General features: G+C 41.3%; 1 protein-coding gene across 1 annotated transcript in view; it reads left to right on the forward strand.

Moving 5' to 3' along the window:
* Positions 1-27,553, forward strand: part of col7a1l (collagen type VII alpha 1-like) — a 133,420-nt gene that overhangs the window by 62,946 nt on the left and 42,921 nt on the right. The window contains exons 23-60 of the mRNA XM_065021458.1: positions 1,225-1,348; positions 3,723-3,866; positions 4,414-4,601; positions 4,965-5,042; positions 5,362-5,379; positions 5,477-5,503; positions 5,652-5,720; positions 9,007-9,087; positions 9,941-9,967; positions 10,682-10,726; positions 10,984-11,061; positions 11,278-11,373; positions 11,712-11,738; positions 12,164-12,217; positions 12,622-12,693; positions 12,889-12,948; positions 13,064-13,099; positions 13,229-13,273; positions 13,967-14,002; positions 14,423-14,467; positions 17,306-17,342; positions 17,634-17,667; positions 17,798-17,831; positions 18,670-18,741; positions 22,767-22,826; positions 23,085-23,120; positions 23,238-23,318; positions 23,469-23,504; positions 24,287-24,331; positions 24,453-24,524; positions 24,667-24,693; positions 25,043-25,072; positions 25,352-25,390; positions 25,872-25,934; positions 26,013-26,045; positions 26,270-26,329; positions 26,564-26,596; positions 27,388-27,453. Of these exons, the coding sequence (XP_064877530.1) occupies positions 1,225-1,348; positions 3,723-3,866; positions 4,414-4,601; positions 4,965-5,042; positions 5,362-5,379; positions 5,477-5,503; positions 5,652-5,720; positions 9,007-9,087; positions 9,941-9,967; positions 10,682-10,726; positions 10,984-11,061; positions 11,278-11,373; positions 11,712-11,738; positions 12,164-12,217; positions 12,622-12,693; positions 12,889-12,948; positions 13,064-13,099; positions 13,229-13,273; positions 13,967-14,002; positions 14,423-14,467; positions 17,306-17,342; positions 17,634-17,667; positions 17,798-17,831; positions 18,670-18,741; positions 22,767-22,826; positions 23,085-23,120; positions 23,238-23,318; positions 23,469-23,504; positions 24,287-24,331; positions 24,453-24,524; positions 24,667-24,693; positions 25,043-25,072; positions 25,352-25,390; positions 25,872-25,934; positions 26,013-26,045; positions 26,270-26,329; positions 26,564-26,596; positions 27,388-27,453 (2,208 nt within the window). The remainder of the gene's footprint in view (positions 1-1,224; positions 1,349-3,722; positions 3,867-4,413; positions 4,602-4,964; positions 5,043-5,361; positions 5,380-5,476; positions 5,504-5,651; positions 5,721-9,006; positions 9,088-9,940; positions 9,968-10,681; positions 10,727-10,983; positions 11,062-11,277; positions 11,374-11,711; positions 11,739-12,163; positions 12,218-12,621; positions 12,694-12,888; positions 12,949-13,063; positions 13,100-13,228; positions 13,274-13,966; positions 14,003-14,422; positions 14,468-17,305; positions 17,343-17,633; positions 17,668-17,797; positions 17,832-18,669; positions 18,742-22,766; positions 22,827-23,084; positions 23,121-23,237; positions 23,319-23,468; positions 23,505-24,286; positions 24,332-24,452; positions 24,525-24,666; positions 24,694-25,042; positions 25,073-25,351; positions 25,391-25,871; positions 25,935-26,012; positions 26,046-26,269; positions 26,330-26,563; positions 26,597-27,387; positions 27,454-27,553) is intronic.

The raw sequence follows: 27,553 nt of genomic DNA on the forward strand, positions 1-27,553 counted from the left end.
AAAAGACCAATCCATATTATGGCAAGAACAGCTCAAATAAGCAAAGAGAAATGACAGTCCATCATTACTTTAAGACATGAAGGTCAGTCAATACGGAAAATTTCAAGAACTTTGAAAGTTTCTTCAAGTCCAGTCGCAAAACCATCAAGCGCTATGATGAAACTGGCTCTCATGAGGACCGCCACAGGAAAGGAATACCAAGAGTTACCTCTGCTGCAGAGGATAAATTCATTAGAGTTAACTGGATCTCAGATTGCAGCCCAATGAAATGCTTCACTGAGTTTAAGTAACAGGCACATCTCAACATCAACTGTTCATAGGAGACTGTGTGAATCAGGCCTTCATGGTCGAATTGCTGCAAAGAAACCACTACTAAAGGACACCAAAAATAAGAAGAGACTTGCTTGGGCCTAGAAACACAAGCATTGGACATTAGACTGGTGGAAATCTGTCCTTTGGTCTGATGAGTCCAAATTTGAGATTTTGGTTTCCAACCGCCATGTCTTTGTGAGATGCAGAGTAGGTGAACGGATATGTGATTCCCACCGTGAAGCATGGAGGTGGAGGTGTGATGGTGCTATGCTGTTGACACTGTCAGTGGTTTATTTAGAATCCAAGGCACACTTAACCAGCATGGCTACCACAGCATTCTGCAGCAATACACCATCCCATCTGGTTTGCGCTTAGTCGGACTATCATTTGTTTTATAACAGGAAAATGACCCAAAACACACCTCCAGGCTGTGTAGGGGCTATTTGACCAAGAAGGAGAGTGATGGAGTGCGGCATCAGATCACTTGGCCTCCATAATCACCCAACCTCAACCCAGTTGAGATGGTTTGGGATGAGTTGGACTTCAGAGTGAAGGAAAAGCAGCCAACAAGTGCTCAGCACATGTGGGAACTCCTTCAAGACTGTTGTAAAAGCATTCCTCGTGAAGCTGGTTGAGAAATTTCCAAGAGTGTGCAAAGCTGTCATCAAGGCAAAGGGTGGCTGCTTTGAAAAATCTCAAATATAAAATATATTTGGATTTGTTTAACACTTTTTTGGTTACTACATGATTCCATATGTGTTATTTCATAGTTTTGATGTCTTCACTATTATTCTACAAAGTAGAAAATAGTTAAACAATTTAAATAAAAAAAAACTTGAATGGGTAGGTGTGTCCAAACTTTTGACTGGTACTGTAGGTAATTGCAACTGACTGTCCCATCTCTCCCCTCAGATAGCAGTTGTGCACTACAGTGATGAACCAAGGATAGAGTTCAAACTGAATGATTACAAGAACAGGAACTCTGTCCTAAAGGCTCTGAGAGGAGTACACTATGGAGGAGGCAACACCAAAACCGGTACACACACACACACACATGGACACATACACACACACGTACACACATACAGACATTCTGTCTGCATATAATTTTTTTATATGTCTATAAGCTTTGAAAGTGGAGACCTCACAAACGTCCAAAAGTAAACTTGCCTTTTGGAGACAGCTTTGTATTTGCATAACTAATGAACTGTTAAATAGTGAACTGTTTCCCCCAGGGCTGGATTACCTAATAGACACACAGGGCATGTATCCCTGGAGGCCGGGTGCCCCCAGATAACATATGATAGCAAAATGTGTGGAATTGCAGGAAATGAGCTTTAAACTGCTAAATGTTCTCTTAACCTCATGGCAAAAAGTGAACAATAGCATGAGATGAGCTATAAAACAGTCATTTTTCTCTCTGACCCATGGCAAAAAAGTGTCGAAATGTCTTTAAAACTCCAGCATGTTCTCATAGCTTTATGGAGGTTGATGCCCCCGGGGGCCCAAATGCGGTAGTCCGGTGCTGGTATCGCCACACAGTTAGCCAAGGTATTTAGCTAGCCAGCTGATGTTGTGTACAGCTGGATAGCAACCGTTTTTACCCTCTTTTGCTAGCTACCGTAGCACTGTCTGTCAAACGCCCGTCTCCTAAAATGACAAGCTGTCTCCAGTTGTGTTTGCATTTTGAAATTGTGACACACCTTCCATGCCTATTCGCTTTCAATACACATTGATTCTCTATATTGTACCTGCGTAAGTGCCTGCGACCAAGTCTGTGTCTGTCTGTGTGTGTGTGTGTCAGTGGCGGTCGGTGCCTTTTAAGATGAGGGAGGATGATCATTTAGGGGTGGCAGGGTAGCCTAGTGGTTAGAGCGTTGGACTAGTAACCGGAAGGTTGCAAGTTCAAACCCCCGAGCTGACAAGGTACAAATCTGTCGTTCTGCCCCTGAACAGGCAGTTAACCCACTAGGCTGGGCTAGTCCTTCCTAGGCTGTCATTGAAAATATGAATTTGTTCTTAACTGACTTGCCTAGTAAAATAAAATAAAAATATATATATATTTTTATGAACATGGCCTTATTTCTATTACAGCATATTGGATGACTGTCACTCATATTCCATTCACCCAGCTCAATGTAACATCGATAGGTTTAGGCTACTACATGATAGTCACATTTTCCCTGTACCCATCATGAGGCTGCTACAACCCAGCCTATGAATGAAAGTTTACAACGTAGGAGCACACAGGCCAAGAGAAAGATTTGAGGTGACAGACAGTGACACACAGACAGACAGTGACACATTCAATACCGCCTTGCACACTCTTGCCTGCATCTAGCTGATCTACAAACTGCTCGTTGTACATATAATTCCTTCTCACATCTATCTACGTGCTCTCTTCCTCTTACCTTTTCCCTTCACTTGTGGACTATCTGTGACCAGGTGAAAAAAACATTTCCAAGTCATACAGACTTGCCACGTCATAGTCAACAAAGCTACTAGAACTAATGCGTCAGTAAACATGCTACAATCATACAGTACAGTGTACAGTCAGCAACAAGTAGTTTAGAAGTTGCACTGGGGGGCCCCGGTGGCAGTACATTTATAAAACCAAAAGCTTAACTTGACTTGGAAGAGTTCCAGTTCTGGATAGCGATAGTCAGCTACCTCCCCATCCCTTCCTCTCTGTTTGAGCCGGGTGTTTGACTAGCTTGTTGCATTCAATGCTATCTAAGTGAAAGTGAACAAATATATACTATGAAATATAGCTAGCTCTCTCTCTCTCACTCTCTCTTGCTCTCTCACTTCTCCTTAATTTTGGATTAATTTGTTCAAAACTGTTCAGCTATTGTCTGTCTCTCTCTTTGAGTCAACTAACTCACCATATTTTATGCACTGCACTGCAGTGCTAGCTAGCTCTAGCTTATGCTTTCAGTACTATATTCATTCTCTGAGTCTTTGATTGGGTGGACAACATGTCAGTTCATGCTGCAAGAGCTCTGATAGGTTGGAGGACATTCTCCGGAAGTTGTCATAATTCCTGTGTCAATCTATGGAAGGGGGTGAGAAGCATGAACCTCCTAGGTTTTGTATTGAAGTCAATGTACGCAGAGGAGGACAGAAGCTAGCTGTCTTCCGGCTACACCGTGGTGCTACCCTACAGAGTGCTGTTGAGGCTACTGTAGATCTTCATTGCAAAACAATGTGTTTTAATAAATTATTTGGTGACGTGAATATATTTAGTATAGTTTTATCTAAAAATGTTTTATCTAGAAATGTTTCACTATTTAAAAAAAAAATGAAATTTTGTAGGGTTGGTCCTCTCTTTCTTCCTGTGAGAAGCCTCCACTGGTGTGTGTGTACATATTGATAGTGATATTGCCAGTGAATGTATTGTTGTTCCATAGGGAAGGGGATGAGCTACGTTCTGAAGGAGCTGTTCCAGGAGTCTCTGGGGATGAGGCAGGAGGTGCCTCATGTCTTGGTGTTGCTGACAGATGGCCGGGCCGTGGACGATGTGGAGCAACCCTCCAGGATCGCACAGGCTTATGGTCAGTTAAGATATCAGTGGTCATACTCTACATGCTGGGGGTCAAAGGTTGTGGCTAGATGGTAAACAGCTACGGACATAAGTGACTTTTCAAAGCAGGCTAGGAGTGCATTTTATCTAACCCTAACCCTTTTCCTAACCTTAACCTAATTATCCTAACCTTCTACGTTAATTCTCCTAACCTGCTACGTTAATTCTCCTAACCTGCTACGTTAATTCTCTTAACCTGCTACGAAAAGTAACTTCCGTTCGTAGCTGTATACCATCTAGTCAAAACCGTGGTCAATGTCTTGGGACATCTAAGGATTGTAGCCATTTTGTTCTTGTTGATTAGGAGCCGTTGCTACTGACACGCAAGCTCCTGAAAACATCTCTTTAACACAGATTAATCTACACAGGCATATCTCACCTGTCTTTGATACATGTAGTGATATCCAGTAACTGGTCCTTGTCAGAAGCCTTTGACTTTGCATATTGCTGAATATTGCTTTGTATAACATTATATCATGTATTTTCACATTCTTCTCTGATATTGACTCCACTCTCAGGTGTGAGTGTGCTGGCCATCGGGGTGGCCAATGCAGACATGGACGAGCTGAAGAAGATAGCATATCCAGCCAGCTACCAGAACATCTTCTACGCCAGGGACTTTGATGACTTCTCCTCCATAGAGAGAGAGTTCATCAGCAACATCTGCAGCGAGGCGCTGCTCTCCGAGTTCAGACAACACGACGAGGTACAGAATACACACGTCTGAATGAAACTAATATATCATTTGAAATGAAAGGTACTTCATCGGGACTTTTTGGAACAACGTGCTTGTTTTAAAACATTCTAGCTTGCTGATAACGTTTGCTCAATATGTCTCCTTAGCTGGGATCACAGTTAGTTAAGTATGAAGTGTGGAATGCTGGCAAGCAGCTAATTATGACAGAGATGTGAAACTCAGCTGTGTGTTGGAGTGGGCTGCTCTCGCCCTCCTGCTGGAATTAGAATGTTCTCAAGGTAGAAATGAGGATTTAAATAATAATGACCTATAGCCTCTGATTCAAGGTCATATAATTAGGTCAACATCAATGTGTTTGACCACTTTTATTAGTCTGCCCAGCTGGACACTCCAACTGATGACCCTGATGAGCTGACCAAACCCCAGGGCCCCTGCTCCTTACAGTGCAAGGTACGTCCTTCTCTTAGTCATCATCATCAGTACTGTTATCATCAACATTACTATTATCATCATCATCACCATCATCATCATTGCCTATTTCATTATTTGTGTCAGCATAGAAATCAAATATATTCTACATATATGGTTGGTTCCCTCCCAGCAACCAGTTCTTGTAATGACATCATTTCGACCAGTTCTTGTAATGGCATCATTGTCCACTGGGCTCCTTCTTTAGCTGACCTTTGACCCACTGTCATTTGGAAACATGGACTGACCTTTATTTGATTAATAGATTCATCTCTTTATCCTTTCTGATTCACTTTCAAAGGGGCAGAAAGGTGAAAAGGTGAGTCCAGTTATATTTAGTTACTTCTAACTTGGTGATTGAATGAGATATTTGGACTTTATGTTTACCTCTCTTTTTCTCTGTCTGTCACTAACAGGGAGATGGCACTGGTAATGGTGGACTGGTATGTTCTACACCACAATTTAATTAAGTCATCTATTCATCCAGCCATTCATTCAGTCATCTATTCATTCAGTCATTCATCAATTTATCCAGCCATTCATTGTCATTCATTCATCTGCCATAATTCCATGACATTTGTTTGATTACAGAGACTCCAGCAAAACACTGCGATGTTTGAGTCAATTGGCCTCAAGTCCAAAGGAGAGAAAGGAGAGAGAGTAAGTGATAACTCTCTCATCATACATTGTCTATGTAGGCTATCATCTACACACACTGATACAGTAGAGTGCTGTGCCCTTGAGCAAGGCACTTAACCCCCACTGATACAGTAGAGTGCTGTGCCCTTGAGCAAGGCACTTAACCCCCACTGATACAGTAGAGTGCTGTGCCCTTGAGCAAGGCACTTAACCCCCACTGATACAGTAGAGTGCTGTGCCCTTGAGCAAGGCACTTAACCCCCACTGATACAGTAGAGTGCTGTGCCCTTGAGCAAGGCACTTAACCCCCACTGATACAGTAGAGTGCTGTGCCCTTGAGCAAGGCACTTAACCCCCACTGATACAGTAGAGTGCTGTGCCCTTGAGCAAGGCACTTAACCCCCACTGATACAGTAGAGTCCTGTGCCCTTGAGCAAGGCACTTAACCCCCACTGATACAGTAGAGTGCTGTGCCCTTGAGCAAGGCACTTAACCCCCACTGATACAGTAGAGTCCTGTGCCCTTGAGCAAGGCACTTAACCCCCACTGATACAGTAGAGTGCTGTGCCCTTGAGCAAGGCACTTAACCCCCACTGATACAGTAGAGTGGTGTGCCCTTGAGCAAGGCACTTAACCCCCACTGATACAGTAGAGTCCTGTGCCCTTGAGCAAGGCACTTAACCCCACTGATACAGTAGAGAGTGCCCCTGTGCCCCCTTGAGCAAGGCACTTAACCCCCACTGATACAGTAGAGTGCTGTGCCCTTGAGCAAGGCACTTAACCCCACTGATACAGTAGAGTCCTGTGCCCTTGAGCAAGGCACTTAACCCCCACTGATACAGTAGAGTGCTGTGCCCTTGAGCAAGGCACTTAACCCCACTGATACAGTAGAGTGCTGTGCCCTTGAGCAAGGCTGTGCCCTTGAGCAAGGCACTTAACCCCCACTGATACAGTAGAGTCCTGTGCCCTTGAGCAAGGCACTTAACCCCCACTGATACAGTAGAGTGCTGTGCCCTTGAGCAAGGCACTTAACCCCCACTGATACAGTAGAGTGCTGTGCCCTTGAGCAAGGCACTTAACCCCCACTGATACAGTAGAGTCCTGTGCCCTTGAGCAAGGCACTTAACCCCCACTGATACAGTAGAGTGCTGTGCCCTTGAGCAAGGCACTTAACCCCCACTGATACAGTAGAGTCCTGTGCCCTTGAGCAAGGCACTTAACCCCCACTGATACAGTAGAGTGCTGTGCCCTTGAGCAAGGCACTTAACCCCCACTGATACAGTAGAGTGCTGTGCCCTTGAGCAAAGGCACTTAACCCCCACTGATACAGTAGAGTCCTGTGCCCTTGAGCAAGGCACTTAACCCCCACTGATACAGTAGAGTGCTGTGCCCTTGAGCAAGGCACTTAACCCCCACTGATACAGTAGAGTGCTGTGCCCTTGAGCAAGACACTTAACCCCCACTGATACAGTAGAGTGCTGTGCCCTTGAGCAAGGCACTTAACCCCCACTGATACAGTAGAGTGCTGTGCCCTTGAGCAAGGCACTTAACCCCCACTGATACAGTAGAGTGCTGTGCCCTTGAGCAAGGCACTTAACCCCCACTGATACAGTAGAGTGCTGTGCCCTTGAGCAAGGCACTTAACCCCCACTGATACAGTAGAGTGCTGTGCCCTTGAGCAAGGCACTTAACCCCCACTGCTTGAAGATCACTGCCCAGTGACAGGTCCTGTGCTGCTCCCAGCCGTGTGCGTTTGTGTGCGTTTGTGTGCATTTGTGTGCATTTGTGTGCGTTTGTGTGTGTTTGTGTGCATTTCTGTGTGTTTGATTGTTTGTTTCTTTGAGTGGCCGTGTGTCAGAATTGATGATGAAAGTTGACAGAATCGCTGCTATATATTCTTCTGTAGCATCTGACAGTTAGGCATTCAACAATCTGTCTTTGTTTGGTCCTATAATTGTGTTTTAAAAAGCCATTTTATACACAGAAGATCTCTGCTAAACACAGTCAAGCTGTTTGTACACAGAAGATCTCTGCTAAACACAGTCAAGCTGTTTGTACACAGAAGATCTCTGCTAAACACAGTCAAGCTGTTTGTACACAGAAGATCTCTGCTAAACACAGTCAAGCTGTTTGTACACAGAAGATCTCTGCTAAACACAGTCAAGCTGTTTGTACACAGAAGATCTCTGCTAAACACAGTCAAGCTGTTTGTACACAGAAGATCTCTGCTAAACACAGTCAAGCTGTTTATATTTCTCTCTGTGATCATCGATAACTTAGGAACGAAATTTACTAGAAATACAAAGTTGCTAATGTCTGTAATTGAACAACCCACTGGGCACACACTGGTTGAATCAACGTTGTTTTCACATCATTTCAATGAAATGAAAATATGTTGAATAGACGTCTGTGCCTAGTGGGAAGTGAAGGATAAAAAGATGTTTAAAATTCAACACTAGATGACTGTATTATAGGCTACATAATGTAGGCTATAACATAATGTCATGTTCAGTTAATGGAGTTATATTTGTATGCTACGCTGTCTGTAATGTATATATATTTCATGATGTGTAAGAACGTGTGCAATGATGTGCCAAATGAATCTGTGATTGAGTGTAATTACTATAGGGTAAGCATTAGAATAAGCTGCCTCAATATTAGCAGCCATTAGGTGATAATATAGCTCTAGGAGCTGATCCATTGTCAGTATTGTGGAATAATTATAATGTTAAGGTAAGATTTGAATGGAGAAAGCTGATCCGAGAGCAGTGCTGCCTTTCTTTCCATCCACATCAGTAGTGACACATGCTCCAACGACGCACTTAGCGAGTGTTTTTTCTGCGTGGTGTTTTGGGTAACGCATGTTAAACTGTTGGACGTTGTAGGGAAGATGCATCGTTAAAACATGGGAAGCCTAAATTCCATTGCTTTCGGGAAACCGGGCCCAGGACAGCACACCTTCCACCTCCACTCAGCTTAGCGCCAGGCGTAGCAAACAACAATACAATGATCCTATTGATCTCAGTGTCCTCAGTGTTCATTGATACTGGACTTCACATAGAAACAGAGATCAAATGTTATATTTGGGTCAGTACTCCTTTTTCAATCTTTCTTCTTGGTTGTGTAATGTGTTTTTGTGTGATCAATATTTGTGTTGTTTTTCTCAGTGACATATGGCGTGGAGGTGTGTAGTAGAACAATAATAGTGGTATCAAAACAGACACAGAAGCCAAACAGCAAAGAAAAAGGGAAAACAAATCTATGTTGTGTATTTTTTGTCACTGACTGTATTTTTTTCATTGGACAGGGACTTCCTGGAACAGATGGTGTCCCCGGGTTGCCAGGACGACCAGGACGAACCGGACCCCCAGGTTCAGCCGGACAACGGGTAAATCTAACAAAGAAAGAAACAGTCTTATTGTACTCTGAGTGTACAAAACATTAGGAACACCTTCCTAATATTGAGTTGCATCCCCTTTTGCCATCAGAACAGCCTCAATTTGTCAGGGAATGGACTCGACAAGCTGTCCAAAGTGTTCCACAGGGATGCTTGCCCATGCTGACTCCAATGCTTCTCACAGTTGTCTCAAGATGGCTGGAAGTCCTTTGTGTGGTGGTCCATTCTTGATACACACGGGAAACTGTTGAGCATGAAAAACCCAGCAGCGTTGCAGTTCTTGACATATTCAAACCGGTGCGCCTGGCACCTACTACCACACCCTGTTCAAAGGCACTGAAATCTTTTGTCTTGCCCATTCACCCTCTGAATTGCACACACACACAATCCATGTCTCAATTGTCTCAAGGCTTAAAATTGTTCTTTAACCTGCCTCCTCCCCTTAATCTACACTGATTTGAAGTGGATTTAACAAGTGACATCAATAAGGGATCATAGATTTAACCTGGATTCACTTGGTTAGTCTATGTCATGGAAAGAGCAGGTGTTCTTAATGTTTCGTACAGTCAGTGTATCGGGATGATGTAAAACTTGTCCTGTTTTAACAATGTATTGGACTGTTATGCACCGTTACTGTGTGTGTGTGTGTGTGATTTACATTTTTTAAGGTGCTTCTGTGTGCCTGTCACCACAAATTAAAGTTGTTCTAGGAATTAAGCTTAAGCTTTCCATTGTGCAAAACTGGTTGAAATGACAGTTTTGCTCACAGCTTATTAACTACATTTGAATTTATGCCACTTATGTAAATGAAATGTTTCTAATGCCAGTTTTCTCTCTGTTTCAGGGTTTAGAAGGTGTTCCAGGTGATCTGGTATGTTCAATGTGCTTATGGAGGCGATGTTTATTAGTGTCTAGTAGTGTACCCATAAGCTCAAACTCTATTCCCAAGTTGGTGCACTACTTTTGACCAGGACCTATAGGGCTCTGGTCAACACTAGTGCACTGCAGTATATAGGGAATAGGGTGCTTTTTAGGATGCAGACCCTAGGTCTTGTTTTTCAGAATCATTCATAAGGCCATTAATGCCTGTGTTCTGTTTTCAACTTGTTCTCTTCAACTCTTTCCACGTTTAATCCTTCATAATAAAAACATGTCGTTACTAATCACAGATGCCATGCACTTTGAGTGACAGTTTTCCATAATACTATGATTATGTTGACACCTGTGGGCACATGAAATTAAGTTTCTCAGTTTTATTTCCTAGCTTAAACTGTTGAATCCGTCGTCTCCAGTTTTCTGAGATGTTTCCCTCAAGGCTCAAAGTTTGTGGGGGTTGAATTGGTTCCATAACGGTGAAACTAACGGTTATTTCTGACACCATGCAATATTAAACTAGCTAGCTTTGGTGAGCAATGAACAAGTGTGTATTCATTCAGCCATCTTTATTCAAAACTTTATCACCCTTCAGGTGGCTGCCTAATCATGTCATTACACTCATCCTTTTATGATTTCCTGTCAGGTGATCTAGTGTGTCATTGTGAACGCTGTCATGTATCAGTTTTAATGTTATTTTCTGTAATCACAGGGGCCTCCTGGTATCACTGGTCCAAAAGGCCAGAGAGGAGAGAGGGTAAGTCCAACCGAACAACATGAGTCTAGAAGCAAGTAGATGTTCTAAGAAATGTTAGGATTATCTGTGCAATATAAAATGTAATGCTAACCAATAGGGTCAAGTGATTAAAGCATTAAGTTTGAACTCTACCTATAGACCTTCCTGCCTTCATGCCAATCCCTTTGTCGCCCTCTTTTCATCTTCAAGTTTTAGATAATCATACTACGAGTTCACCACAAGGTGATATTATGTGACCTTTGACCTCTCTCTGCCAGGGGGAGCCTGGGTATGTTATAGGGGGCATAGGAGACGGCCATTATGCTCCTGGACGAAAGGGAGAGCCTGGATCATCAGTGAGTATTCACAACACAGATCCTAAAACAACTTGGTTTTATAAAGGCCTTATAAAGGGATATACATGTTTCATAAAGGGTTTGGAAATTGTATTACCTGAAATAACTTGTTTTGTTCGTTCAACATCATAAATAATTGATACTACATGCTTCCTCTGATTAAGGAATACAAATTATATGGTTGTTGTTTAATGTCCTATCCTGCTCTGATAAAAGGGACCCCGAGGGGCTCCGGGTGTACCAGGGGTCTCTGGACCCTCAGGCCTGCCTGGACAGTCAGGTTCACCTGGGTCCTCAGGGATATCTGTTAAGGTAAGACAGACAGATAGTGCGGGTAGATCTATTATTATTATTATATCGCATAATAATAATCGTTCAACAAGACTGTGAACCCATTTTGAGTTTTCTGTATGTTATGTGTGTTGATGTGTCATTCCAAAATACATACTACAAGTATCATGTTGTCAGCACACAATGGAAATAATATTGGCGATAAAATACATCCCTGAGGGACTCCGTTGTAACCAGTTCATATGATAAAATGTCTTTCACATTGACCTTCTGTGGCCGGTCACTTAACAATCTTAAATGATATGGGTTTCACAACATTGATTGATTTGATGTGTTTATGTTCCATACTTCCCTTGCAGGGGGAACATGGGGAGGCAGGTGCTAAAGTGAGTGGGTGGTTCCTTTCTCCTTTATTTTCTTCAACAGTATAGTTACTGCTTTGGGTCAAGGGAAGATGGAGCTTGCTAAGTCAATGGAATTCATCTAAATTATGATGAAAAACTGGCACGGTTTTGATATGAATAGAACAATGCTGCCAGGATTGCAGAACTGCTGACGATTCTAGAAATGGGTGTTTATTTTTCAAAACTAGTATTGGGTCATGTATTGCCTTTGCCAGGGCTACTTTGAAAAAGAGCTTCCTGTCACGACAGGACTCACCTGGATAAATACAAAATAAATGAATACAAGTCATTCATGCTATATCTATGTTTAATATTGCCCAATAACTTGATGAACGCAAATGTAACCTCTTTTCCTTGCTGGTATGTTATTAATTAAATAACATTAGTGTTTTGTGATGTTTTGAAAGGGTTTGCGTGGGAAAGCAGGGGCCAAAGGAGACAAAGGAGATCATGGTAAAGATGTAAGTGTTTAGTTTCTGCTATGCAGCGAGCAGCCTAGCGATTAGAGTGTTGGGCCAGTAACTGAAAGGTCGCTACTTTGAATTCCAAAGCCGACAAGGTGAAAAACCTGCCAATGTGATCTTGAGCAAGGCACTTAACCCTAATTGCTTCAGGGTTGCCATTGATAATTTCAGACACTGGCCGTGAAACAACTCTCTGATGGTGTCTCAGGGAGAAATGTGATAAGCAAAAAAAAAACTTTCTGAAATAGGACAAATATAAGCACCCACCAAATTATGATGATTGATTATGCTCAGTTTGTGTTAATTAAACTATAATACCACATTGCTATTTCTAAGTATTGGCTTTTGGTTCATGTGTTGTTCAATCTTTCTTCCTTTTCTTGTTGTCTGTCTCAAACCAGGGCCAAGCAGGGTTACCTGGTCCCATTGGAATTGATGGTGTTCCAGGCTTCCCAGGTCAAATGGGATATAAGGTAAGAGTGTCCTTCATCAAGAAGTTACAGTATACCTGAAGGGACATTATCTTGTGGTTTCCTCTGTATATTTGAATGAAGCCACAGGGAATATCATATTTGAATACTATTGGTTTATGTGGGTATCATACTGCATGTTGATCTGATTACGGTTATGATAGGATTCTGATTGGTGATTTGTGCTGTTCTTCCCAGGGAGAGGAGGGGATCGGAGTTCCCGGTGTCCAGGGGCCTCGTGGAGAGCCAGGGGAGAAGGTACAAACAGTTCATACATGGACTCATCAACATGAAGTGTGTGTATCGCTTCACCTGAATTGTGTAGTTTGTTAGTCACGTATTAGCTAATCATTGGTTTAACTTTGTCTTGCAGGGAAATATAGGCCTATCAGGACCTGAGGGACTAAAGGTACTTCATTTATGTTAACACTTTGATTTGAAGCTCAAACAACATAGGAACTCTGCAAACCCGTTGGACTGCAGTATGGACCTAGTTATTCACACCATTGAAGTATCATCTTTGTTCTGCCTTTCTAAGGGAGAGGCTGGTGTTCAAGGGATACAAGGGGTTGTCGGACCACGGGTATGCATCAACTTTTTATTTGTTTATATTGAATACACATACAAAAGTGGAGACCATTATCATGTACTTTATATACGGACTTTCGTAATTTAAATGATTCCGGCTGGATGGTTTCTCTCCAGTGGTGTAAAGTACTTAAGATCAAAATACTTTAAAGTACTACTTAAGTAGTTTTTGGGGGGTATCTGTACTTTACTTTAGTATTTATATTTTTGCCAACTTTTACTTTTACTTCACTACATTCCTAAGGAAAATGATGTACTTTTTACTCCATACATTTCCCTGACACCCAAAAGTACTCGGTACTTTTTGAATGATTTGGAGGACAGAAAATGATCCAATTTGCCTACTGCCTCTGATCTGGCGGACTCACTAAACACAAATGCTTTGTTTTTAAATGATGTCTGAGTGTTGGAATGTGACCTTGGCTATTCGTAAATTAAAAAATAAGTATAAGTATTAATATAAGGAATGTTCCATTATTTGTATTTTTACTTTTGATACTTAAGTATATTTTAACAATTACATTTACTTTTGATGCTTAAGTATATTTAAAACCAAATACTTTTACTCAAGTAGTATTTTACTGGGTGACTTTCACTTTTACTTGAGTCATTCTATTAAAGTATCTTGACTTTTAATCAAGTATGAGGTTTGAGTACTTTTTCCACTACTGTTTCTCTCCTCCTTTAGGGGAAGAAGGGAGTGAAAGGCATCCAAGGGGATAAGGTCAGTTAAATCCACACTGATTTGCTCTACCGCTCATTACGCCGCCTCATATTGAAATATTCTCTGAATAATTAATAAGAGTGGTGTTTCATCAGCTGATTAAATGAGAAAATCTATTTATTTCAGCTCCAGGTCAATCGCTGGGCTGTGTATGGCTTAGAATGTGATCAGATCCATTAGTGTGTGTGTGTGTGTGTGTGTGTGTGTGTGTGTGTGTGTGTGTGCGTGTGCGTGTGCGTGTGCGCGTGCGTGCGTGTACGCCAGTCCGAGCACAAGCCAATGAAGTGCAAGTCCCCACCTTATAACAGTTATCACATCTCCTGCTACGATAGATAGTATGTTTTTACTCTACAGTCAGGTGTGTGAGTAGCTCATCAGATTATGATCATGGTGATAATGTTATGGTTATGTCTCCTACAGGGCGATCGAGGAGAGGTGGGGCCTATGGGAACACAGGGAGTGACAGTGAGTATAACCAGCCATTACAGAATCAATCATTACCACACTACCAAACCTGGGCTGTGTTCATTTGGGCATGCAGAAACACAAAACAAAAATGAGTGTTTCTTACTGGACAAGTCCGGGTAGTCCCTCTCCGTTTCAGTTTGTATTCCATTTGGTGCCTATTGAAGACAGCCTCGAGTCTCCTGACTTACAGTCTGTAGGGCTTTTATGGCTTACCCTCCCTTCACAAATCCTCTGATTACAAATTTGCTCTCTTTATCCTTCAACTCGCTTGTGTTGTAACTTTTCATTGAGAAAGTTTGCAACTAGTTAGGTGAACCCACTTCCCCTTCCCTCATCACTGCCCTCCCCCTCCACATATTATCTGTGTGAAGGAGTGTGTCTACCTTAGGGAAATTAACCCAGCTGATTAGATTGAAGTGGGCAGCCATCCTCCTCCAACCTGTCCAGCCATGGGCTACATCGGCCCGCTAATAGACGACTAGTAAAGGCCCAGTGCACTACTTTTATTATTATTATTAATGTTTTTTTTATTCTGATTTTTCAGGGGGTGCTGCAGAACCCTTAGCACCCCTACCTCCCACGGCTATGGGTGTGTCAGGACTAATGGTCTATCTGAGAAGGTCTTGCATCACTGAGCTTTAATTCAACCTAATTGCAATGTGCATAATGAATACAGGAGGTTTATCTCAAATCATCATCATTATCTCAAATTTATCTCAAATTATAACCTTCTGAGTTCCATTATACAGTGCCTTCTGAGTTACATTATGCAGTGCCTTCTGAGTTACATTATGCAGTGCCTTCTGAGTTACATTATGCAGTGCCTTCTGATTTCCATTATGCAGTGCCTTCTGAGTTCCATTATGCAGTGCCTTCTGAGTTCCATTATACAGTGCCTTCTGAGTTACATTATGCAGTGCCTTCTGAGTTACATTATGCAGTGCCTTCTGAGTTCCATTATGAGTTCCAGTGCCTTCTGAGTTCCATTATCTGAGTTCCATTATGCAGTGCCTTCTGAGTTCCATTATGCAGTGCCTTCTGAGTTCCATTATAGAGTGCCTTCTGAGTTCCATTATGCAGTGCCTTCTGAGTTCCATTATACAGTGCCTTCTGAGTTCCATTATAGAGTGCCTTCTGAGTTCCATTATGCAGTGCCTTCTGAGTTCCATTATGCAGTGCCTTCTGAGTTCCATTATGCAGTGCCTTCTGAGTTCCATTATGCAGTGCCTTCTGAGTTCCATTATGCAGTGCCTTCTGAGTTCCATTATGCAGTGCCTTCTGAGTTCCATTATGCAGTGCCTTCTGAGTTCCATTATGAGTTCCATTATGCAGTGCCTTCTGAGTTCCATTAGCAGTGCCTTCTGAGTTCCATTATGCAGTGCCTTCTGAGTTCCATTATGCAGTGCCTTCTGAGTGCAGTGCCTTCTGAGTTCCAGTGCCTTTAGTTCCATTATGCAGTGCCTTCTGAGTTCCATTATGCAGTGCCTTCTGAGTTCCATTATGCAGTGCCTTCTGAGTTCCATTATGCAGTGCCTTCTGAGTTCCATTATGCAGTGCCTTCTGAGTTCCATTATGCAGTGCCTTCTGAGTTCCATTATGCAGTGCCTTCTGAGTTCCATTATACAGTGCCTTCTGAGTTCCATTATACAGTGCCTTCTGAGTTCCATTATAGAGTGCCTTCTGAGTTCCATTATGCAGTGCCTTCTGAGTTCCATTATGCAGTGCCTTCTGAGTTCCATTATGCAGTGCCTTCTGAGTTCCATTATGCAGTGCCTTCTGAGTTCCATTATACAGTGCCTTCTGAGTTCCATTAAGCAGTGCCTTCTGAGTTCCATTATGCAGTGCCTTCTGAGTTCCATTATAGAGTGCCTTCTGAGTTCCATTATACAGTGCCTTCGGAAAGTATTCAGACTCCTTTACTTTTTCCACATTTTGTTAGGTTACAGCCTTATCCTTATCCTTTTTTTCCTTCATCAATCTACACACAATACCTCATAATGACAAAGCTAATTAAATATATATATATATATATATATATATATATATATAACATTTACATTTACTAAGTACTTTGTTGACGCACCTTTGGCAGTAATTACAGCATTGAGTCTTCTTGGCTATGACGTTACAAGCTTAGCACACCTGTATTTGGGGAGTTTCTCCCATTCTTCTCCACAGGTTGGATGGGGAGTGTTGCTGCACAGCTATTTTCAGGTCTCTCCAGAGATGTTTGATTGGGTTCAAGTCCGGGCTCTGGCTGGGCCAGTCAAGGACATTCAGAGACTTGTCCCAAAGCCACTCCTGCGCTGTCTTGGCTGTGTGCTTAGGTTCATTGTCCTGTTGGATGGTGAACCTTTGCCACTGTCTGAGGTCCTGAGTCCTCTGGAGTAGGTTTTCATCAAGGATCTCTCTGTACTTCGCTCCGTTCATCTTTGCCTCAACCATGACTAGTCTCCCATTCCCTGCCGCTGAAAAACATCCCCACAGCATGATGCTGCCACCACCATGCTTTACCGTAGGGATGGTGTCAGGTTTCCTCCAGACGTGACGCTTGGCATTCAGGCCAAAGAGTTGAATGGTGCTGGACCAATTGACATAAAAAGAAAAGGGGACAGTTTCGTGAAAAAGCTTTAAATAAAAGTTCAAATCCAGGTCATGTGACATGATTAACCAAAACACAGGGCCCTAGTTATGAGATTTGATGACCTTATTTAGCAAGATATATTTATTTTCTGTATAATAAGTTCAGGTAAGTTTGTTATGATTCTATTGTTCCAGGACTTAATGAATAGAATGATTGTCCTCTGTGTTCTTCAGGGACCTTCAATGCTGCAGGCATTTCTTGGTACCCTTCCCCAGAAGGGTGATGAGGTGAGATTCATGGACAATTTCTTTGAGTGGTTAGTTTTGCTCTGACATACACTGTCAACTGTGTGACCTTGAGTGTGAGTGTGAGTGCCTTTCCAAAGTGTTCAGTGTTAAATGTGAGTGACTCCAATCAAGTTGTAGAAACATCTGAGGTGATCATTTGAGGTCTGAATACCTATGTAAATAAGTGTATTTGTTATATATTATTTTATACATTTGCAAAAAAATCTAATTGTGTGAGATTGCTGAGGATTTTATTTTATATAATCCATTTTTGGTCTAATGTAACAAATGTGGAAGAGAGGAGTTCTGAATGACCCAGCCAAAGGGTAATGTTAAAAGTATGAATAATAATGCATTTACCTAGCTACATGTTTTATACATTAGTATTTTTATTTCATATTAACACTGTAACCCATAACAAATAAATTATGCTTAGCATTTTTCGTTTTCACAACAGATCCTTGGTCCCACAGGAAAGAAGGGTACCAGGGTAAGTGGCTTATTATTGTTTAAGTATTTTTAACTTTAGGTAAAACCTGCAAACCCTAAGGTGCCCCTAACCACACATCTGCATTACAACAAACTCTAAGCCATCGTATCCTAACAGTTAAAGTGCTGTTAATTGGTGGTGGGAGTATTCTCTCACAACAAGGACCAAATCCCCAGGCCTGCCTGTCAACAAACAACACAATTACATTTCTGAGGATTGCTGGCCACTGGGGACTCTGGATTAGGATGATGCTGGACCACAGAGATAGCTATGGACCAATTCTCTAGATGTGCTCAATTGTCAAGATCTATTGTTAAAAGTTAGAGTTTAAGGAGGGGCTCTTCAGATCTTTCTTTGTTAAAACAACATGTCAAAGGCCCCCTTTTGATTGTTGTTCTGGAAGTGGTTGTAATGTTTATTGATTGGACCAATTGTCTGAGGATGGTGCTGGACCAATTGTCTGATGATGGTGCTGGACCAATTGTCTGATTGGTGCTGGACCAATTGTCTGTGTGGTGCTGACCTGTCTGGGATGGTGCTTTATTGATTGGCCTGTGTGTCTGTGACTGTCTGGACCAATTGTCTTTATTGATTGGCCTGTGTGTGTGTGACTGTCTGTGTTGTGTTTATTGATTGGCCTGTGTGTCTGTGACTGTCTGTGTTGTGTTTATTGATTGGCCTGTGTGTCTGTGACTGTCTGTGTTGTGTTTATTGATTGGCCTGTGTGTCTGTGACTGTCTGTGTTGTGTTTATTGATTGGCCTGTGTGTCTGTGACTGTCTGTGTTGTGTTTATTGACTGGCCTGTGTGTGTGTGACTGTCTGTGTTGTGTTACTCAGGGTGACATTGGTCCCATCGGTGCGACTGGACCCCAGGGAGTAAAAGGGGTCCAAGGAGTCAAAGGAGAGAAGGTAAACCACACAGAATAGTGTCACCCATCTTGTCATTACCTCAGGTTCCACCATAACCCATTTCCTACCCTGAAATTCACCCCTACCCAGCAGACATAACAATCACATGGTAGGTTTAACAATCACATGGTCGACACAATAATAGCATGGTCAACATAACAATCACATGGTCAACATAACAATCACATGGTCAACATAACAATCACATGGTCGACACAACAGTCACATGGTCAACATAACAGTTACATGGTCAACATAACAATTACATGGTCAACATAACATACATGGTCAACATAACAATCACATGGTACAACATAACAATTACATGTTTTATCAACATAACAATCATATGGTCAACACAACAGTTACATGGTCAACATAACAGGTTACATGGTCAACATAACAATTACATGGTCGACACAACAATCACATGGTCAACATAACAATCACATGGTCAACATAACAGTTACATGGTCAACACAACAATCACATGGTCGACTTAACAATTACATGGTCAACACAACAATTACATGGTTCTGGACAGTGGTTGTAACAATCACATGGTCGACTTAACAATTGTTGTTGGTCAACATAACAGTTACATGGTCAACATAACAATCATGATGGTCAACATAATTGATTACATGGTCAACATAACTGTCTACATGGTGTTTATAACATTGGCCTGTGTGTCAACATGACTGTCTGGTTGTGTTAACAGTTACATGGTCAACATAACTGTGTTGTGTTTAATCACATGGTTTACATAACAATCACATGGTCAACATAACAGTCACATGGTCAACATAACAATCACATGGTGTCATGACTCACATGGTTGTGTTTAATAATAGCATGGTCAACATAACAATCTGTGTTGGTCAACATAACAATCACATGGTCAACATAACAATCACATGGTCGTTACACAATAATTAGCATGGTCAACATAACAATCACATGGTCAACATAACAATCACATGGTCAAATAACAATCACATGTGTCACCCACACAACAGTTACATGGTCAACATAACAATTCACCCCATGGTCAACATAACAATTACATGGTAGGTTTAACAATCACATGGTCGACACAATAATAGCATGGTCAACATAACAATCACATGGTCAACATAACAATCACATGGTCGACACAATAATAGCATGGTCAACATAACAATCACATGGTCAACATAACAATCACATGGTCAACATAACAATCACATGGTCGACACAACAGTTACATGGTCAACATAACAGTTACATGGTCAACATAACAATTACATGGTCGACACAACAATCACATGGTCAACATAACAATCACATGGTCAACATAACAATTACATGGTCAACACAACAATCACATAACAATTACATGGTCAACACAACAATTACATGGTCGACACAACAATCACATGGTCGACTTAACAATTACATGGTCAACATAACAGTTACATGGTCAACATAACAATCACATGGTCAACATAACAGTTACATGGTCAACATAACAATCACATGGTCAACACAACAGTTACATGGTCAACATAACAATCATATGGTCAACATAACAGTTACATGGTCAACATAACAATCACATGGTCAACATAACAATCACATGGTCGACACAATAATAGCATGGTCAACATAACAATCACATGGTCAACATAACAATCACATGGTCAACATAATTTGCATGGTCAACATAACAATTACATGGTCAACATAACAATCACATGGTCAACATAACAATTACATGGTCAACATAACAATCACAATACAACAGTTACATGGTCAACATAACAATTACATGGTCAACATAACAATTACATGGTCGACACAACAATCACATGGTCAACATAACAGTTACATGGTCAACACAACAATCACATGGTCAACATGGTCAACATAACAATCACATAACAATCACATGGTCAACATAACAGTTAACAAGTTACATGGTCAACATAACAGTTACATGGTCAACATAACAATCACATGGTCAACATAACAATCACATGGTCAACATAACAATCACATGGTCAACATAACAATCACATGGTCGACACAACAATTACATGGTCGACACAACAGTTACATGGTCAACATAACAATCACATGGTCAACATAACAGTTACATGGTCAACATAACAATTACATGGTCAACATAACAGTTACATGGTCAACATAACAATCACATGGTCGACACAACAATTACATGGTAGGTTTAACAATCACATGGTCAACACAACAATTACATGGTCAACATAACAATCAATGGTCAACATTACATGGTCAACATAACAATCACATGGTCAACATAACAATTACATGGTCGACACAACAGTTACATGGTCAACATAACAATCACATGGTCAACATAACAGTTACATGGTCAACATAACAATTACATGGTCAACATAACAGTTACATGGTCAACATAACAATTACATGGTCAACATAACAATTACATGGTCAACATAACAATCACATGGTCAACATAACAATTACATGGTCAACATAACAATCACATGGTCAACATAACAATTACATGGTCAACATAACAATTACATGGTCAACATAACAATCACATGGTCAACACAACAGTTACATGGTCAACATAACAATCATATGGTCAACATAACAGTTACATGGTCAACATAACAATCACATGGTCAACATAACAATCACATGGTCGACACAACAATTACATGGTCGACACAACAGTTACATGGTCAACATAACAATCACATGGTCAACATAACAGTTACATGGTCAACATAACAATTACATGGTCAACACAACAATTACATGGTCGACACAACAGTTACATGGTCAACATAACAATCACATGGTCAACATAACAATTACATGGTCAACATAACAGTTACATGGTCAACATAACAATTACATGGTCAACATAACAGTTACATGGTCAACATAACAATCACATGGTTGATACAACAATTACATGGTAGGTTTAACAATCACATGGTCGACACAACAATTACATGGTCAACATAACAATTACATGGTCAACATAACAATCACATGGTCGACACAACAGTTACATGGTCAACATAACAATTACATGGTCAACACAACAATCACATGGTAGGTTTAACAATCACATGGTCGACACAACAGTTACATGGTCGACATAACAATTACATGGTCGACACAACAATCACATGGTCAACATAACAATTACATGGTCGATACAACAATTACATGGTCAACACAACAATCACATGGTAGGTTTAACAATCACATGGTCGACACAACAGTTACATGGTCGACATAACAATTACATGGTCAACATAACAATCACATGGTCAACATAACAGTTACATGGTCAACATAACAATTACATGGTCAACATAACAGTTACATGGTCAACATAACAATCACATGGTCGATACAACAATTACATGGTAGGTTTAACAATCACATGGTCGACACAACAATTACATGGTCAACATAACAATTACATGGTCAACATAACAATCACATGGTCGACACAACAGTTACATGGTCAACATAACAATTACATGGTCAACACAACAATCACATGGTAGGTTTAACAATCACATAACAACAGTTACATGGTCGACACAACAATCACATGGTCAACATAACAATTACATGGTCGATACAACAATTACATGGTCAACACAACAATCACATGGTAGGTTTAACAATCACATGGTCGATACAACAGTCACATGGTAGGTTTAACAATCACATGGTCGATACAACAGTCACATGGTCAAAACAACAATCACATGGTAGGTTTAACAATCACATGGTCGATACAACAGTCACATGGTCAACACAACAATCACATGGTCGACATAACAATCACATGGTCAACATAACAATCACAGGGTCGATACAACAATTACATGGTAGGTTTAACAATCACATGGTCGATACAACAGTCACATATAACATATTATTTTGTTGTGACGGCCGGATAGAGAAACAACGATGTTGTGTGTGGTCTGTCTGTTGGGTTACTACAGGGTAGTCCTGGGTTCGGCATTCCTGGACAGCAGGGACCAAAGGGAGAAAACGGTGAAAGGGTGAGTGCTTCACTACCGGTGTGTGTCATTGGTCAGATGACCTGACGAAGATCCAGGTCGGATCGAAAGGTTGTCTGATTAAATCACCATGGGAGCCATACCTGTTCTGTCCATTTCCTTTACTTTGATACGATCTTCTGTCCTGCACCTGATAAGTTAGATATGCATATTTATCTATTTTTCTATTGGTCAGATGAGCCATGACTCTAGGACAGGCTGACATGTTTGATGCGTTTGTTGGTCTCCTCCACCTTACAGGGAAATGTTGGCTTGTCTGGGAAACCTGGACCCAAGGTAAGTAACTTCTCTCAGTCCACTTTACATGCTATCAATATCATTACATTGTAGGGACATTTTAGAGATATTCAAATAAAACATACACGCAGCGTGTCAGTGATTCCATCTTTACAGGGGCACGATGGCTCTAAAGGGGCAGGGGGAACTGTTGGGGTCCCCGGGAATCCCGGAGCACCAGGACTAAGAGGTAAAGATGTAAGTAAATCATGACTGGCTGTTATTGCAATGATGTGTGTGTGTGTGTGTGTGAGAGAGATAAATGGGATTAATACATTCACATAGTTCTTCAAACAGTCAGCATGGGTTAGATGACACTATTGGCGTGACAATTATCCTTGTTTATAGGGTGTGTCTGGAATCAAAGGAGAATCAGGACTACGGGTGAGTTCATGCATCTGTATCCGCTGGACAATATTTAAGCAATAAGGCCCGAGGATGTGTGGTATATGGCCAATATACCACAGCTAAGGGCTGTTCTTATGCACGATGCAACGCCTGGACACTGCCCTTAGCCATGGCATATGCAGGTAGCCTAGTGGTTAGAGCGTTGGACTAGTAACCAAAAGGGTGCAAGTTCAAACCCCCGAGCTGACAAGGTAAAAATCTGTCGTTCTGCCCCTAAACAAGGCAGATAATCCACTGTTCCTAGGCTGTCATTGAAAATAAGAATTTGTTCTTAACTGACTTGCCTAGTTAAATAAAGGTAAAATAAAAAATAATTATTGTCCATATATCACAAACCCCAGAGGTTCTATTCTATTCTATGTTGCTATTATAAACTGGTTACCAACGTAATTAGAGCAGTAAAAATAAATGATTTGTCATACCCATGGTACACGGTCTAATATACCATGGCCTTCAGCCAATCAGCATTCAGGGCTTGAACCACCCAGTTTATATTTCAGTATAGTCTCCTTGTATGTAACTTACCGTAAATGCAATGAAACCTCTGCCAATAGCTCTGAACCTCTATGGCACAGGGTAATTCACTCACCATGTTACCTCTGGTTTACTGGTTCAAGCCCCAATCCTGCTGTTCCTCCTCAATCGCTACAACAGCATTATATTTAGACACAGCACCTACAGCATATGATTGGATACAACACCCACAAACATGCGGTGAGTCACAGTTTTTCTCTCTGTTATGAATGCTTTCTCCTCAGGGAGAGCAGGGACCAGCAGGTGAGCCTGGTGAGAGAGGAACAAGGGTAATGTCTCCATGTTCTACCCAACTCTTATCATTTCTCTGCACACAAGTTTGAAATATGCTGCACTGTTGGTTGGAGTGGATATTTCTTGGCTTATCCTCACTCTATACTGTGACTGTAGGGCCCACTGGGGTTACCGGGACGACCAGGGGACCCAGCAGAGAAAGGAGATACCGGGAACATTGGTTTGCCTGTAAGCATTGTCTGACTTTACTATCAAGCGCCATTTTGTTTGTAAAACTTTATTAGTCACTGTCAAAGATACAAACCTGATTGATTTGAATTGCTCAGCGTGGTTGGATATGTTCAGCGATATGATTTCCTCTTTGTTTCAGGGAACGGAGGGAAAGAAAGGAGAGCCTGTAGGTGTACATTCACAACAACATGACGGACATGTATCACTGCATGCAGCGGTTGACTGACTCTCCATCACACTTGGTTTAGGTCAATGTCTCACGTCACTGACTCGCCCATTGTTCAGGAACATCAACACTCTTGTGTTTCTAATTATATTCCTAGCCTGATAAATGCACAAATGAAAAATCCCAGCTTTATTAATCATGTTATGTTCCCCTTGAGTGAGTGTTGCATCTCCCATCAGTATTGTGATGGTGATGCAGGACTGCTCAGCTCGCACAATGTGTTTACTAGCCGCTAGTTGACCGCACATCCCTCTTGTTTTGTTTTGTTCCCATGGTCTCGCCTCTGAAGGGAAAACCAGGACCTCCGGGAGGCGCGCAAGTAAGTCCATCATCCGTTACCTCTTCAGAACAACTTTCCATGAGCTCAGCCATCCCTGGCAGATGGAACCAGTGAGAAGATGCTTGATGCTCCTAGAAGCCCAAGGGGTTAGATTATATATCCAGGGAGTTAGATGAAAACATGTGATTGAACATTGACTTTTTTTGGTTGGTTCATTTAGTTTCATATGACTAGTCCATCTTTAATTTAACCCTTTCAAGACTCTTTATGAAGAGGACTGGACTTGTTTCATATTTCTGTTGTGTTTGTTCCCTCCAGTTCAGTTCAGACAACGATATCCTGACTAGGGTGATCAAGGTGAGATAAGTGGAATCTACGTCATCGGCATGACATGGATCACTGTATAATCGATGTATATGTACCTAATCACTGTATAATAGATGTACTTTATCACAGTATAATAGATGTACTTTATCACAGTATAATAGATGTACTTTATCACAGTATAATAGATGTACTTCATTACAGTATAATATATATACTAAATCACAGTATAAAATATATATACCTAATCACAGTATAATAGATGTACTTCATCACAGTTTAATAGATGTACTTAATTACAGTTTAATAGATGTACTTCATCACAGTATAATACATTGACATGTATTCCTATTGTTCAAGCTCTTCTCCAGAAATACCCTTTTCTATTCTATACTGTTCTATTTTATTATGTTATTTTCTTTTCTATTTGATTATGCTATTTTCTTTTCTATTCTATTCAATTGTTATTTTCTATTCTATTTGATTGGGGCTGGTGTGTTTTCTCATCCATCAGGGTGAACCAGGACATCCCGGAGAGCCCGGTCTCAGAGGGGAGACAGGTCTGCCTGGACAAAGGGTGAGTGTGATACTTAGAGGTCACAGGTCATGTTTGGCAGGTCATGGTAATAATAGCACTGTATTCTTCTCTCTGTAGGGTCCTGATGGAAAACCAGGATCTCCAGGAACGGTATGACCACATGAGTAACAAGGAAGAGCTCTGTCGCTAAGTTGTATCGCTAAGACTTTTCAAACGTTCTGTGAACAGGCTGATAGAAGCTATGTATGTAATACCCACAACGTTGAATGACCTCTAAATAACTGTGACCTACAGGGTGAAGGTTGAGGGCTTATATTGGTATTACATTGTTGTAACTGATGCTTACATCTGACCCCTGATAACTGGTCTGACAGGGAGGGTCTGTGTCAGGGAGAGATGGTCTGGATGGGTTACCAGGAAAACCTGGATCCAAGGTTTGGACACCTCATCCCCTCACTTCCTTTCACATCTGTTGTTGTTATTCTAATGTGAACACACACAAACATACACCTACATAGACTAGATGTATTGTTGTAGTTTGTCAGCATAACAGAACCATTATCACAGTAAGAGTTCACATTGACAAAATTGGGTGTTGATCGTTTAATCCATAAAAAGTTGCAGCAGATAATCAAGGTGTTGTGCTTTGAATGGTTTCCTGTCTGCAGGGTGACCCAGGAAAGACGGGCGAGCCAGGAACGGTGAGTGCAGTATTCATACACTTTGAATAAACACATTTTGCTCTAATTCCTTTAATCAGAGGATAACTGCAGTCCTACAGAGCTACAGGGTGTGTTTAAAGCCCAGCTCTGATAAACCTGATTAAACCAGTTGTGGTTTAAATTAAAGACCGTTGTTAGTTGATGATCAGTTGATTCAGGGAGTGTTACTGCTTGGTGAGACAAAACCCTGCATTGGCTGTGGTTCTCTAGGACTACAGCAGTTTCCCTCTTGCATTACACTACATTACATTGATTGATGATGTGCATGGACTAACCAAGTACTTCAGAAGATGTTTTGGGTTACGTTGGGATTAGACAGTCAAACTTGCTCACAATGCTTTTCTAAGTTATATTCTTCAAGAATCAAACAGTAGGTATTATTCATTTAAATGATCAAAAACCATACAGTTGGTGGTGTGATTTTCATAATTTACATGTTTAAGGCTTCTGATGAGAAAGCCTTCTGCTGTGCATAGTATGTGGACTTCTCTCAGCAGGAACTTGTCACAGGTTCACCTACTGTATAGGGTATTGGTGATTACAGCCTATTCATTGAACATTATGTACTAGCAATGTTGTACTAGTTTGATGATTGTTAGTCATCCATGAGTCATTTAACAATATCATAATGTATACAGAGGGCAAGGAACCCCACTTATAGATGGGAAAAATGTGTGTGTGCGTGCGTGTGTGTGTGTGTGTGTGTGTGTGTGTGTGTGTGCGTGTGTGCGTGTGCATGCGTGCGTGCCTGTGTGTGTCGGTCTGAGCAGAGGGGAGAGAAAGGAGACCAAGGCAGGGTGGGGATTGCTGGAATGCCTGGTTTACCTGGGACCCCAGTGAGTATGTTTCTGTCATCATCATAACATACACATACACATACAGTAATTCAATTTGACATGACTTAATATACAGTTGAAGTCGGAAGTTTACATACAC

The sequence above is a fragment of the Oncorhynchus nerka genome, linkage group LG8 (genome assembly GCF_034236695.1).
Source record: "Oncorhynchus nerka isolate Pitt River linkage group LG8, Oner_Uvic_2.0, whole genome shotgun sequence".
Classification (NCBI taxonomy): domain Eukaryota; kingdom Metazoa; phylum Chordata; class Actinopteri; order Salmoniformes; family Salmonidae; genus Oncorhynchus; species Oncorhynchus nerka.